Source organism: Biomphalaria glabrata, chromosome 11, assembly GCF_947242115.1.
Source record: "Biomphalaria glabrata chromosome 11, xgBioGlab47.1, whole genome shotgun sequence".
Classification (NCBI taxonomy): Eukaryota; Metazoa; Mollusca; class Gastropoda; family Planorbidae; genus Biomphalaria; species Biomphalaria glabrata.
The window spans coordinates 8,416,373-8,431,824 of NC_074721.1; the positions used below are offsets into that span (position 1 = coordinate 8,416,373).

At 34.4% G+C, this 15,452-nt stretch overlaps 1 protein-coding gene and 1 long non-coding RNA gene across 3 annotated transcripts in view; one reads left to right on the top strand and one right to left on the bottom strand.

Moving 5' to 3' along the window:
• Positions 1-15,452, bottom strand: part of LOC106054754 (uncharacterized) — a 154,057-nt gene that overhangs the window by 36,457 nt on the left and 102,148 nt on the right. For both annotated transcript variants that reach the window (XM_056003656.1, XM_056003658.1), the window contains exons 143-156: positions 15,106-15,366; positions 14,787-14,913; positions 14,464-14,666; positions 13,698-13,952; positions 13,284-13,412; positions 12,888-13,148; positions 12,560-12,686; positions 12,236-12,438; positions 11,503-11,757; positions 11,083-11,211; positions 10,687-10,947; positions 10,393-10,519; positions 10,066-10,268; positions 1,645-7,923 (exon numbers count right to left, since the gene is read on the bottom strand). In XM_056003656.1, the coding sequence (XP_055859631.1) occupies positions 1,645-7,923; positions 10,066-10,268; positions 10,393-10,519; positions 10,687-10,947; positions 11,083-11,211; positions 11,503-11,757; positions 12,236-12,438; positions 12,560-12,686; positions 12,888-13,148; positions 13,284-13,412; positions 13,698-13,952; positions 14,464-14,666; positions 14,787-14,913; positions 15,106-15,366 (8,820 nt within the window). The remainder of the gene's footprint in view (positions 1-1,644; positions 7,924-10,065; positions 10,269-10,392; positions 10,520-10,686; positions 10,948-11,082; positions 11,212-11,502; positions 11,758-12,235; positions 12,439-12,559; positions 12,687-12,887; positions 13,149-13,283; positions 13,413-13,697; positions 13,953-14,463; positions 14,667-14,786; positions 14,914-15,105; positions 15,367-15,452) is intronic.
• Positions 702-15,192, top strand: LOC129921632 (uncharacterized). Its single transcript, XR_008773575.1, has 4 exons — positions 702-841; positions 12,902-13,132; positions 13,856-13,932; positions 15,120-15,192. It is a non-coding gene; the product is annotated as an uncharacterized LOC129921632 (long non-coding RNA).

The window sequence follows — 15,452 nt, forward strand, 5'->3', positions numbered from 1 at the left end:
ATCCAACTTATGAAAACAAGAAGAGGGTCCTTGGATGGCAATTAAAAGAAAGACAGAGGAAATACATGTAGCCAATGTAGCATAGTTGAAAATATCTTATTTATTAAATTATAATAATTAATTTATCGATATATAATCTATATAGATTTATTTCTGTCTGTTTCTACACATAGATTACATAGGTATATAAATAATAAACTATAAACGATATATATATATATCGATATATATATATATTCTATATAGATCTATATTCTATAATATTATAGAGTTAGAGAGAGAGAGACAGAGAGAGAGTATATGAGGAAATAGACTTTAAATACATATTGCAAAAGTGAATCTACTTCTTTTAATACAATCTAAAAAAATTAAGTAACACAGATATAATTTATTAGCAATTACATAGTGGTGTACAATGACGGTGCTCACTGTCCAATTGAGGAGAAAGCCCAAAAACTGCGTTCAATATAGGAGCATGAAGTGACCCACTTTATTTTAAAATAAAATCTTGACTATGCGTGGTAATACAAAGGAATACAGCTATTTTTATAGTCCTTTAGTTGCAGAATAAGAATCTGCTTTCAGTTTTTTTGTAAGTTAAACCGTCACCAAATAAAAAAATAAAATAAAAATTTGACCTAGTTCCCGTAAGTCGGTGTTCAGGTATAAGAATCTACTATACATGATATAGGTGCCTGACATCGTAAAATATTTCTAGCTCTAAGGACTAGACCCAGTCTAGATGAATTAGAGATAATCAATCAATTCCCAATCAGTTTGAAGACTTCATATAAACTGACACATTGAAAGGAACTCCGACTAATAAGTCTAATTGAGATAAGTAAGAAAGATTAAACATTTAAGTCTACGCGCGAAAAAAAAAAGGCGATCGGCATACTATCTCGTGGTAGATTAGATCTAATATTTAAGAATAGCCAATGCCAGGCATTCACGCACTGATCTAGGCTATATATAGATCTATATATATAGGCCTATATATGATTTGCAAGAACTACTGGTTTTTATTATTATTTATTTTCTTTGGGGGGAAAAGCGTATTTTCAGGTGATAAACTGTACTCGCTTATTTTCGTGTCTGCGTACAAAATACGCAAGATGCTTAGGCCTACTTGTAGGAAACTCTGCCTAAATATATTTCTATTAAAAAACAAAACTTTTTAACGAATCAAATAAACTTGTTTTCATATTTGATATGAATGTGTGGGCTGAATGGGTAAACTCATTTTCACATTCTACTTTCAATTTCACGGCAAAATACAAAAAAAAAAAATGAAAAGAGAAGGAAACGTTTTTCATGTTGGACATAGATCTAAATTCAATGCAGTAGATCATTAATACCCAAATTAAGTCCTACAGACTGCAGGTCATATAATTCAGCTTGTAGATTTTATTTTCTGATGTTTACTCCTTTGTTGATCAGTCTATACCCTGAAAATTACAAGGTTTAGTTTTGTTTATGACATTTCCCCACAACACTAGTAAACTGGCTGAAGGGAGGAGGATAGAAAGGTTTTCATGCTGCCTTCAGGTGTTCAGCAAACTGCAGTCAGGATTTAATCTTAAGCCCTATTGCTAAGTGGAATATGCGCCTTATTATTTTGAAAAATGGTGAAAGTCAACTTACTTTCTGGAGCTGATGTAGTAGGTGCTTCTATATTTGATCTTGATGTAGAGGTAATATATGATATTGTCTCCAGCTTTATAGTAGTTGAAGAAATAGTTGATGTAGTGGGAGTGGTAATAGATTCATCTATTGTTGTGGAAGTGGTTGTTGGAGATGTAACTGGAGTAGGAGTGGTTGTTATAGTTGAAGAAATGGTTGATATAGTGGAAGTGGTTGTAGTTGCATCAAATGCTGTGGAAGTGGTTATTGAAGATGTAATTGGAGTATGAGTGGTGGTTGTAGTGGTTGTTGTAGGCCTAGTTGTTGGAGTGGTTGTTGTTGTTGGAGTGGTTGTTGTAGTTGTTGGAGTGGTTGTTAGAGTAGTTGTTGTGGTTGTTGGAGTGGTTGTTGGAGTAGTTGTTGGAGTGGTTGTTGGAGTGGTTGTTGTAGTTGTTGGAGTGGTGGTAGTAATTATTGGAGTGGTTGTTGTAGTTGTTAGAGTGGTTGTTATTGGAGTGGTTGTTGTAGTTGTTGGAGTGGTGGTTGGAGTGGTTGTTATTGGAGTGGTTGTTGGAGTGGTTGTTGTAGTTGAATGAGTGGTTGTTGTAGTTGAAGGAGTGGTTGTAGCTGACTCTAATGTTGTGGAAATGATTGGAGTGGTTGTTGAAATTGTTGTTGTAGTGGTTGTTGTAGTTGTTGGAGTGGTTGTTGGAGTGGTTGGAGTGGTTGTTGTAGTTGTTGTAGTTGTTATTGTAGTTGTTGGAGTGGTTGATGTAGAAGGAGTGGTTGTAGCTGACTCTAATGTTGTGGAAGTGGTTGCTGTTGATATAACTGGAATAGGATTAGTTGTTGTAAGTGTAGCAGTGGTTGTTGTAGTGGGAGTGGTTGTTGTAGTGGGAGTGGTTGTTGTAGTTGTTGGAGTGGTTGTTGTAGTTTTTGGAGTAGTTGTTGTAGTTGTTGGAGTGTTTGTTGGAGTTGTTGGAGTTGTTAATGTAGTTGTTGGAGTGGTTGATGTAGAAGGAGTGGTTGTAGCTGACTCTAATGTTGTGGAAGTGATTGGAGTGGTTGTGGGAATTGTTGTTGTAGGGGTTGTTGTAGTTGTTGAAGTGGTTGTTGTAGTTGTTGGAGTGGTTGTTGTAGTTGTTAGAGTGGTTGTTATTGGAGTGGTTGTTGTAGTTGTTGGAGTTGTGGTTGGAGTGGTTGTTATTGGAGTGGTTGTTGGAGTGGTTGTTATAATTATTGGAGTGGTTGTTGTAGTTGTTAGAGTGGTTGTTGTAGTTGAATGAGTGGTTGTTGTAGTTGAAGGAGTGGTTGTAGCTGACTCTAATGTTGTGGAAATGATTGGAGTGGTTGTTGGAATTGTTGTTGTAGTGGTTGTTGTAGTTGTTGGAGTGGTTGTTGGAGTGGTTGGAGTGGTTGTTGTAGTTGTTGTAGTTGTTATTGTAGTTGTTGGAGTGGTTGATGTAGAAGGAGTGGTTGTAGCTGACTCTAATGTTGTGGAAGTGGTTGCTGTTGATATAACTGGAATAGGATTAGTTGTTGTAAGTGTAGCAGTGGTTGTTGTAGTGGGAGTGGTTGTTGTAGTGGGAGTGGTTGTTGTAGTTGTTGGAGTGGTTGTTGTAGTTTTTGGAGTAGTTGTTGTAGTTGTTGGAGTGTTTGTTGGAGTTGTTGGAGTTGTTAATGTAGTTGTTGGAGTGGTTGATGTAGAAGGAGTGGTTGTAGCTGACTCTAATGTTGTGGAAGTGATTGGAGTGGTTGTGGGAATTGTTGTTGTAGGGGTTGTTGTAGTTGTTGAAGTGGTTGTTGTAGTTGTTGGAGTGGTTGTTGTAGTTGTTGGAGTTGTTATTGTAGTTGTTGGAGTGGTTGATGTAGAAGGAGTGGTTGTAGCTGACTCTAATGTTGTGGAAGTGGTTGCTGTCGATATAACTGGAATAGGATTAGTTGTTGTAAGTGTAGCAGTGGTTGTTGTAGTGGGAGTGGTTGTTGGAGTGGGAGTGGTTGTTGGAGTGGTTGTTGTAGTTGTTGGAGTAGTTGTTGGAGTTGTTGGAGTTGTTATTGTAGTTGTTGGAGTTGTTGGAGTTGTTATTGTAGTTGTTGGAGTGGTTGATGTAGAAGGAGTGGTTGTAGCTGACTCTAATGTTGTGGAAGTGGTTGCTGTCGATATAACTGGAATAGCATTGGTTGTTGTAAGGGTAGCAGTGGTTGTTGTAGTGGAAGTGGTTGTAGTTGCATCTACTGCTGTAGAAAAGGTTGTTGAAGATGCAATTGGAGTAGGGGTGGTTAGTATTGTTGTTGGAGTTGTTGTCGGAGTGGTTGTTGTAGTTGTTGGAGTGGTTGTTGTAGTTGTTGGAGTGTTTGTTGAAGTTGTTGGAGTGGTTGATGTAGAAAGAGTGGTTGTAGCTGAATCTAATGTTGAAGTGATTGCTGTCGATGTAACTTGAATAGGATTAGTTGTTGTAAGTGTAGCAGTGGTTGTGGGAGTGGTTGTTGGAGTTGTTGGAGTGGTTGTTGGAGTTGTTGGAGTGGTTAATGTAGAAGGAGTTGTTGTAGCTGACTCTAATGTTGTGGAAGTGGTTGCTGTCGATATAACTGGAATAGCATTGGTTGTTGTAAGTGTAGCAGTGGTTGTTGTTGTGGAAGTAGTTGTAGTTGCATCTACTGCTGTAGAAAAGGTTGCTGAAGATGCAATTGGCGTAGGAGTGGTTGGTATAGTTGTTGGAGTGGTTGTTGTAGTTGTTGGGGTGGTTGTTGGAGTGTTTGTTGGAGTGGTTGATGTAGAAAGAGTGGTTGTAGCTGAATCTAATGTTGAAGTGATTGCTGTCGATGTAACTGGAATAGGATTAGTTGTTGTAAGTGTAGCAGTGGTTGTGGGAGTGGTTGTTGTAGTGGGAGTGGTTGTTAAAGTTGTTGGAGTAGTTGTTGGAGTGGTTGTTGTAGTTGTTAGAGTTGTTATTGTAGTTGTTGGAGTGGTTGATGTAGAAGGAGTGGTTGTAGCTGACTCTAATATTGTGGAAGTGGTTGCTGTCGATATAACTGGAATAGGATTGGTTGTTGTAAGTGTAGCAGTGGTTGTTGTAATGGGAGTGGTTGTAGTTGCATCTACTGCTGTAGAAAAGGTTGTTGAAGATGCAATTGGAGTAGGAGTGGTTGGTATAGTTGTTAGAGTGGTTTTTGGAGTGGTTGTTGTAGTTGTTGGAGTGGTTGTTGGAGTGTTTGTTGGAGTTGTTGGAGTGGTTGATGTAGAAAGAGTGGTTGGGGCTGACTTTAATGTTGTGGAAGTGGTTGCTGTCAATGTAACTGGAATAGGATTAGTTGTTGTAAGTGTAGCAGTCGTTGTTGTAGTGGAAGTCGTTGTAGATAAAACTGAGGTGGATGTGGTTTTTGAAAAAGTATTTGGAGAAGGAGCTGTTGTTGTAGTTGTTGAAGTGGTTGTTGTAGCTGTTGGCATGGTTGTTGTAGTTGTTGGAGTGGTTGGGGTTAATGAAGTGGTTGTTGAAGATGTATTTGGAGTATGAGCGGTTGTTGAAGTTGAAAAAATGGTTGATGTAGTGGAAGTGGTTGTAGTTTCATCTAATGCTGTAGAAAATGTTATTGAATATGCATTTGGAGTAGGAGTGGTTGTTGTAGTTGTTAAAGTGGTTGTTGGAGTTGTTAGAGTAGTTATTTTAGTTGTTGGAGTGGTTTTCGGATTTGTTGTAGTTGTTGAAGTGGTTGTTGGAGTTGTTGGAGTAGTTGATGTAGAAGCAGTGGTGGTAGCTGACTCTAATGTGGAAGTGGTTGCTGTCGATGTAACTGGAATAGGATTAGTTGTTGTAAGTGTAGCAGTGGTTGTTGTAGTGGGGGACGTTGTAGATAAAACTGAGGTGGAAGTGGTTGTTAAAGACATATTTGTAGAAGGAGCGGTTGTTGTTAAAAAAATGGTTGATGTAGTGGGAGTGGTTGTAGTTGCATATAATGTTGTAGAAGAGGTTGTTGAAGATGCAATTGGAGTAGGAGTGGTTGTTGGAGTGAATGTTGTAGTTTTTGGAGTTGTTGTTATAGTTGTTGGACTGGTTGTTGCAGTTGTTGGAGTGGTTGTTGGAGTTGTTTTTGTAGTTGAAGAAATGGTTGATGTTGTAGGAGTGGTTGTAGCTGACTCTATTGTTGTGGAAGTGGTTGTTGTAGTTGTTGGAGTGGTTGTTGTTGTTGTTGGAGTGGCTGTTGTACTTGTTGGAGTGGTTGTTAGAGTTGTTGGAGAGGTTGATGTAGAATGAGTGATTGTAGCTGACTCTAATGTTGTGGAAGTGGTTACTGTCGATGTAACTGGAATAGGATTAGTTGTTGTAAGTGTAGCGGTGCTTGTTGTAGTGGGAGTGGTTGTAGATACAACTGAGGTGGAATTGGTTGTTGAAGATGTATTTAGAGTAGGAGTGGTTGTTGAAGTTGAAAAAATGATTGAAGTAGTGGGAGTGGTTGTAGTTGCATCTAATGTTGTGGAAGCGGTTGTTGGAGATGTTATTGGAGCAGGAGTAGTTTTTGTAGTTGTAGGTGTGGTTATTGTACTTGAAGCAATGTTTAATGTTGCAAGAGTGGTTGATTTTGACTCTAATGTTGTGGAAATGGTTATTTTAGTGGGAGTGGTTGTAGTTACATCTAATGTTGTATAAGTGGTTGTTGAAGGTGTAATTGGAGTAGGAGAGGTTGTTGTAGTTGTAGGAATGGTTGTTGTAGTTGAAGAAATGGTTGATGTAGTGGGAGTGGTTGTAGTAGCATCTAATGTTTTGGAAGTGGTTGTTGGAGATGTAACTGGAATAGAAGTTGTAGTTGTAGTTGGATGAGTGGTTGTTGTAGTTGGAGTGGTCGTAGATACAAATGATGCTAAAGTGGTTGTTGAAGATGTATTTGGAGTAGGCACAGTTGTTGTAGTTGAAGAAATAATTGTTGTAGTTTTTGGAGGGGTTGTTGTAGATGGAGAAATGGTTGATGTAGTGGGATTGGTTGTATCTGCATTTAATGTTGTGAAAGTGGTTATTGAAGATGTAATTGGAGTAGGAGTGGTTCTTGTAGTTGGAGAAATGGTTGATATTGTAGAAGTTATTGTTGAAGATGTAGTAGAAATAGGAGTGGTTGTTGTAGTTAAAGAAGTGGTTGATGTATTGGGAGTGTTTGTAGCTGCCTCTAATTTTGTGGAAGTGGCTGTTGAAGATGTCATTGTAGTTGGAGTGGTTGTTGTAGTTGAAGAAAATGTATATGTAGTGGGAGTGGTTGTAGCTGCACCTAATGCTGTTGAAATGGTTGTTGGATATGTAACTGAAGTAGGAGTGGGTGTTTTAGTTGAAGAAATGGTTGAAGTAGTAGGAATGGTTAAAGTAGTAGGAATGGTTGTAGCTGACTCTAATGTTGTAGAAGTTGTTGTTGGAGATGTAACTGGAATAGGAGTTGTTGTAGTTGTAGGAGAGGTTGTTGTTGTGTGAGTGGTTATAGAAATAACTGAGGTGGAAGTGGTAGTTGAAGATGTAATTGGATTAGAAGTGGTTGTTATAGTTGGAGAAATGGTTGATGTAGTGGGAGTGGATTTGGCTGCACTTAATGTTGTGGAAGTGGTTGTTGAAGATTTAATTGAAGTAGGCATGGATGTTGTAATTGAAGAAATTGTTGATGAAGTGGGAGTGGTTGTAGATGCATCTAATGTTGTGGAAACGGTTGTTGGAGATGTAACTGAAATAGGAGCAGTTGTTGTAGTTGTAGGAGTGGCTGTTGTAGTGGGAGTGGTTCTAGATACAACTGAGGTGGAAGTGGTTGTTGAAGATGTAATTGGAGTAGAAGTGTTTATTGCAGTTGAAGAAATGGTTGTAGTTGAATCTAAGCCACCCATGGAAGTGGTTCTTGAAGATGTAAATGGAGTAGGAGTGGTTGTTGTAGTTGTAGGCATGGATGCTGTTATTGAAGAAACGGTTAATGTAGTGGGAGTGGTTGTAGATAAAATTGTTTTGGAAGTGGTTGTTGAAGATGTAATAGGGGTAGGAGAGGTTGTTGTAGCTGAAGAAATGGTTGATGAAGTGGGAGTGGTTGTAGCTGCTTGTAATGTTGTGGAAGTCGTTGTTGAAGATGTAACTGAAGTAGGAGTGGGTGTAGATTTGCTATCTGTGTTGAAATAAGTAGGCTGACTTGCTGTTGTGGATGTTTTATTTTGAATAAATGTTGTAAGTTTTGTATTAAATGTACTATTTCTGTTGGTTGTAATTGTTTCAGTAGTTTGTATAAAAGTTGTTGTTTCCACTATTACAGTAGTACTTTTGTTCAGAGGGGTGGGCATATTGGCTGAAAAATAAAACATCCGTTTAAAAAAATTACTAACTAAATGAATAAGCCTTTTAAATATAAGCTTTAATATTGATAATACATGAGTTTTAGAAATCATTCTCTTTAGATTTCTATTTGAACATGATACAATTTTGTATTTAAAAGTATTAATTTTAAATGCTACATTATTTTCGTTTAAAAATATCTGGATTTAATTTTTTTTTGTCAAGGTTAGAAAATAACATCATTAGGTTTCTTTTTATCCTCATATTTAACTAAAAGGAAATAGTACATTTACAAGGACAATTTATGCAAAACTATTGTTGAGATGTGTTTTTTAATCAAGCATCTAAAATCAATAAATAAAATTGAAAACTGAGGACTAACAATGAACTTTCTTAGATTCTATTTCCTTCTACCCATGCATTCTTGCTTGGTGTGGAAATGTTCTAAATGGCATCTTGAGGTAAACTGAACTCATTTTGACATGAGCTTAACATGCATATCTGATGTATGAACATCACCAGCCCAAGACAAGAGCTTATGTTGAAATAAGTAGGTTCACATCACAGAAACCTGTAGAAGGCTGAGTCATTCTAATTCAGCAGATTGTAAACTAATAATTTCAAAGATAAGCTACTCAATCTAATTGATTAGTTAAAACTTAACATTAGTTAACAACTGGATTAAAACTTGCCCAAAACTTCTGTTGTTGGTATATGTCTTTTGTCTATCCATGGAATACCAATGGATTATACTAATTACAATCTAGCTTTTTCATCACAGAACTAAATCAAAATTTGAAAAAAAAAACACTTCAGAGCTAAACAAAAGAAGGGAGAAAAGAATGGAATCTAAAAAGTTGCTAATTATTGCATGACAATAAGAATACAAAAGGGCAGCTGTCTATGTTGTTCAGGAAATGTTCATTAAAATTCACTACTATGAATGAAATAATTCAAATACTTAACTAAACAAAAACAAATATTTTATTAGACACAAAGACACAAACCTAAACAAGCAAAACACAAAAAAAAACTTTTTAAATAAACAATTAGTTTTGATCAGTCATGCAATTTATTTGTTAGAGCTTATGCCACCACTTCAGTCGTACAATTTCTTATCCTTGTTTGAAAATACCAAATAAAATAATTAATTACCAATAAACAATTATTTAACTGGTTAATTTATTTTAAATATTCTTATGTTCTAATTTCAGAAACAAAGCACTTTACCACCATGCCACCTATCCACTTCTCATACAATACAATCATACTAGCTAATAAATTTATTTATTATAATGTCATTATATAATATTGTTGTAACTCCAGTGGCGGACTGAAAAGGTTAATGTGTGTGCGGCCTACTGATACACATGACTCAGGCCAATCACACGGGTCAACGGCTGTCGATAGACAAGGGACAGTACTGCTAGTTCACGCAAGTATGACCTGTGTTGTGGTCATGTGATCAAGAGCCTTCATGGTCGAGAGACAGTGTGTTAAAAAAGACAGTTGAGTCCAGAACAGCAAGGCATAAGGACTGTGGTACCTTTGGTACCTTTGAAAATGTTGCTGTACGAGCTAGAGAGACTTGTTAAGTTAGGCAGTTCTATTGTGTTAAAGCATTGGAATTTGATGTAGCCAATTGTGTTGAATAGGCTGTTGAGGTAATTGTCATTAAAGCGCCACTTTGTTACTAGAAGCTCTTGTTGTCAAGTTTTTGTGTTAGATGTGCTGTTGTGTTGTTTTTAAGTAGTGTTTGCAGAAGGCCTGATCGAGAAGATCGTAACAATATAATCACTAAAATTTTAAAAACATATTTTTAAAATCTAAAAAATCCCTTTAGCTTTCATTCGAATTTCTAGTTTCTCAAAATAAATGATTTTTTCCAAAGATATTTTAAAGTATAATTTTATCACAGTAAATAATTAAGAACAAACGTGAAACAACTATTGAAAAAGACATACTTAATGATATTAAACTTCCCCCTAGGACATAAAAAAAAATTCTTCATTCAAACTATTATAAAAAAAAATTCTTCATTCAAACTATTGATAAAGTGAAAAGTGAGAAGATAATAATAATTCAATAGATATAAAATTTTAACAGCCTAAATATTAAGGATTCTGAAAATCTGTATGTCACAATCTCTACTTACTTTTCAATGTTTGGTAAGAAGCAAAAAAGCCTGATGATGATATAATGTTATCTGATGAAAATGTGACCAGAAGAGAACTTTCTGATGAAGTGAAGTTGTAATATGGCAGAGTGCAAAACCTTCCTAGTTGTGGGGCACTGGAGCTGTTTCCATCATAAATGGTTACATAATCATAGCCGCATTCAGTGTTCAGCATGGTAAATCTATAATTTAAAAATTTGTAGAAACTATAAGCCTAGCCTTATTCAATAAAGTAAGTAAAGTTTAATTCTAAGAAAAAAAGGATAGATGATTTTTTGTTCTTTAATCTATGAAAATTATATTTACTTTAGTGAAATCTGGCTACTTTCATTTGCTAGTATTAACCAAGAACAGTAGTCCAAATTATAATAATTTGAAGGATAATTTGGGCTATAAATAACACCAGAAGAGTCAGTTAGAATCATGCTGCAATCTGAAATGTACAAACACACACAAAAACAAAAGTTACAATAATTACTTTCACAAGAGACACAATGTTCAAGTAAAAATACAATTATAGAGAATAATCTTTACACTTACTTAAAACAGACAAAGTAACAAAACACTATGTTAGAAAGAAAAAAACAAAATCATGCATACTTTTTCTTTGACAGTTTCCAGATGGACCAACTTCATAGCCTGATGTACATTGACAAGTATAGCTGCCAAGAGTATTAATGCATGTAGCAAATGGTCCACAGTAGGAATATGCACATTCATTGATATCAATTGAACAATTCGTAGATGTCCAACCAGGTAGACATATACAGGTTCCACTTCTTGCATCACACTGAGCAGTATTTTCCTCAATACAGTCACAATTCAGTTGACATTCTTCACCATAGGTGAAGTTTGAGCAGGCTATAAAAGAAGTATATTTAAACTAAAAATTACCAGCATATAATTAGACATGCATAAACTATAACAAAAAAAAAGGGTTGCATGTCATTCAGCTCAATAGACAATTAAAAAAATATATAGTTGAACACATTTTACCTGTGCACCTATTTTCATTCAGTATGCTTCCTTTTGGACAATAACATTTATCCTCAAAGAAACTCTTCTGTTGTACTCTAGCACAAAGGTGGGAACAGTTGTTTTGGAAACAAGTTGAATTGGCTTCCACTGAAAAAGAATCCACACAAATAAACCATTATTTCATCATTCCCTCTCTTAGTTCTAAACAGAAATTTATTCTTACATCTTTTTTACTGCTTTTTAAAACTTTCATGTCACCATTGCACAACAAAAAAAGAAACTTAAATGAGTGGCTTTTTCAAATCTCATTGGTTTGATTGACAACACAACATTTTCTTCATTAAGGACATTATATACACTACCCATTTCATGTTTACTTCAGATATTTAAATATAATAAAGAAAAGGATTTACTAACCATGCTTGATTTAACACATACCTTGACAAGCGCCATATACATTCATTTTCAGTCCTGCATAGCACTGACATTCATAACTGCCATTTAAATTGATACATTGAGAATAATCAGGGCAGCGATTATCCAGGCATTCATTGATGTCTACAGAACAGTCACTAGATGTCCATCCTTTTTCACAGAAACATTCACCAGAAGATTTATTACATGAAACAGTGTTGTTTTGGACACAGTCACATGGAATAGAACAGTCCATTGAGTAAGTAAATGGTGGACATTCTGTAAAGACATTTCAAGAACACATGAATGTTGAGTGTGAATCAGATGCTCCATAATTTAATAAATTATGGAAAAAAAAATGTAAAAAACAAATATAGTGCACACTTATTAATACATAACAATCAAACAATGACATGATCTATAACATTCAAAGGCTTAACATTTATTATTTCATATGTAATTCAAACATGGTAAAGATTGCTAACAGTCAGAATAGAAAATAGCATTTCATATCACTAGCGAAAACGATAAACCATAATTTCATATATATTTAAACTACATGGAATTTAATGCTGATTTTATACAAGAAAACTTTTTGTTAAAACTATTTATAAAGTGGCTAGCATCACATGAGAATATCTATCATTATTACATATTTAGAAAATGACTCTTTTCTCATTATTCATTATTTATAAAATGATGACAGTCTAAAGATATTAAGCATTCCAAAAATCTGCATGTCAAAATCTCTACTTACTCTTCAATGTCGTATAATAAGCAAAGAAACCTGCTGATGTGATACTGCCATCTGTTGAAAATATAACCAGAAGGGAATTTTCTGATGAAGTGAAGTTGTAATATGGCAGAGTGCAGAATCTTCCAAGTTGTGGGGCAGATGTACTGTTTCCATTATAAATGGTCACAAAATCAAAGCCACACTCAGTGCTCAGCATGGTGAATCTATTTATAAAAATTTGTAGAAACTATAGAATCATATGCCTATAATAAAGTAAATAAAGGTGTTTCTAAGAAAAAAAGATAGGCTGATTTTGTTTTTTTAATCTATGAGAATTATATTTACTTTAGAGAAATCTGGCTAGTTTCATTTGCTAGTATTAACCAAGAACAGTAGTCCAAATTATTATAACGTGAAGGATAATTGGGGCTATAAATAACACCAGAAGAGTTTGTTAGAATCATGCCACAATCTGAAATTAACAAACACACAAAAAGAACAATTTTTAAAATTACCATCACAAGAGACACAATGTTCAAACAATAAGAAATTATTTATTTTTATGCTTTCTAAGAAGAGTTAAAAAAAAAAACAAGAAATAAGTAAAAAAATAAATAAAATCATACACATTTCAACACTATGTTAGATTTAAAATAAAGTCAATATTGTATACTTTTTCTTTGACAGTTTCCAGATGGACCAACTTCATAGCCTGATATACATTGACAAGTATAGCTGCCAAGAGTATTAATGCACGTAGCAAATGGTCCACAGAAGGAATATGCACATTCATTGATATCATTTGAACAATTCTTAGATGTCCAACCAGGAAGACATATGCAGGTTCCATTTCTTGCATCACACTGTGCAGTATTTTCCTCAATACAGTCACAATTCAGTTGACATTCTTCACCAAAGGTAAAGTTTGAGCATGCTATAAAAGAAATTAATTTAAACTAAAAAATTACCAATGTATAATTAGGCATGCATGAACTATAAAATAAAAAATGTCTAAAGGAAATTCACCTCAATAGACAATTAAAAAAATATATAGTTGAACACATTTTACCTGTGCACCTATTTTCATTCAGTATGCTTCCTTTTGGACAATAACATTTATCCTCAAAGAAACTCTTCTGTTGTACTCTAGCACAAAGGTAGGAACAGTTGTTTTGGAAACAAGTTGAATTGGCTTCCACTGAAAAAGAATCCACACAAATAAACAATTCTTACATCATTCCCTCTCTTAGTTCTAAACAGAAATTTATTCTTACATCTTTTTTACTGCTTTTTGAAACTTCCATGTCACCATTGCACAACAAAAAAGAAACTAAAATTTAGTGGCCTTTTCAAATCTCATTTCTTTCATGACAACTCTTTTTTCATTTAGGACACTATATACACTACCCATTTCATGTTTTCTACAGATATTTATATATAATAAAGAAAAGGATTTACTAACCATGCTTGATTTAACACATACCTTGACAAGTGCCATATACATTCATTTTTAGTCCTGCATAGCACTGACATTCATAACTGCCATTTAAATTGATACATTGAGAATAATCAGGACAGCGATTATCCAGGCATTCATTGATGTCTACAGAACAGTCACTAGATGTCCATCCTTTTTCACAGAAACATTCACCAGAAGATTTATTGCATGAAACAGTGCTGTTTTGGACACAGTCACATGGAATAGAACAGTCCATTGAGTAAGTAAATGGTGGACATTCTGTAAAGACATTTCAAGAACACATGAATGTTGAGTGTGAATTAGATGCTCCATAATTTAATATATTATGGGAAAAAAACAATTTAAAATACAAATGTAGCGCACAATTATTAATACATAACAATCAAACAATGAGATGATCTGAAACACTCAAAGGTTTACCACATTTACTATTTCATATGTAATTAAAACATGGTAAAGATTGCTAACATACAATAGAAAATAGCATTTCATAATACTTAATATCACCAGCAAAAAAGTTAAACCATAATTTCAGATATATTTAAACTACATGGAATGCTGATTTCATACAAGAAAACTTTTTGTTAAAAGTATTTATAAAGTGGCTCGCATCTTATGAAAATATAACACTAAGACTGCTTTATTGATCCTTATGGAAATTTGTTGTCATTACTAGGACTCTTTTTCTCATTATTCATTATTTATAAAATGATGACAGTCTAAAGATATTAAGCATTCCAAAAATCTGCATGTCAAAATCTCTACTTACTCTTCAATGTCGTATAATAAGCAAAGAAACCTGCTGATGTGATACTGCCATCTGTTGAAAAAATAACCAGAAGGGAATTTTCTGATGAAGTGAAGATGTAATATGGCAGAGTGCAGAATCTTCCAAGTTGTGGGGCAAATGTACTGTTTCCATTATAAATGGTCACAAAATCAAAGCCACATTCAGTGCTCAGCATGGTGAATCTATTTATAAAAATTTGTAGAAACTATAGAAACATATGCCTATAATAAAGTAAATAAAGGTGTTTCTAAGAAAAAAAGATAAGCTGATTTTGTTTTTTAATCTATGAGAAATATATTTACTTTAGTGAAATCTGGCTAGTTTCATTTGCTAGTATTAACCAAGAACAGTAGTCCAAATTATTATAATGTGAAGGATAATTAGGGCTATAAATAACACCTGAAGAATTTGTAAGAATCATGCTGCAATCTGAAATGAAAAAACACACAAAAAGAACAATTTTTAAAATTACCATCACAAGAGACACAATGTTCAAACAATAAGAAATTATTTATTTTTATGCTTTCTAAGAAGAGGCAAAAATAACAACAATAGGTCAAAAAAAAATCATACTAACTTCAACACTATGTTAGATTTAAAATAAAAGTAAATATTGTATACTTTTTCTTTGACAGTTTCCAGATGGACCAACTTCATAGCCTGATATACATTGACAAGTATAGCTGCCAAGAGTATTAATGCATGTAGCATACGGTCCACAGTAGGAATATGCACATTCATTGATATCAATTGAACAATTCTTAGATGTCCAACCAGGAAGACATATACAGGTTCCATTTCTTGCATCACACTGTGCAGTATTTTCCTCTATACAGTCACAATTCAGTTGACATTCTTCACCAAAGGTAAAGTTTGAGCAGGCTATAAAAGAAGTAAATTTAAACTAAAAATTACCAGCATATAATTAGACATGCATAAACTATAACAAAAAAAAAAAAGGGTTGCAT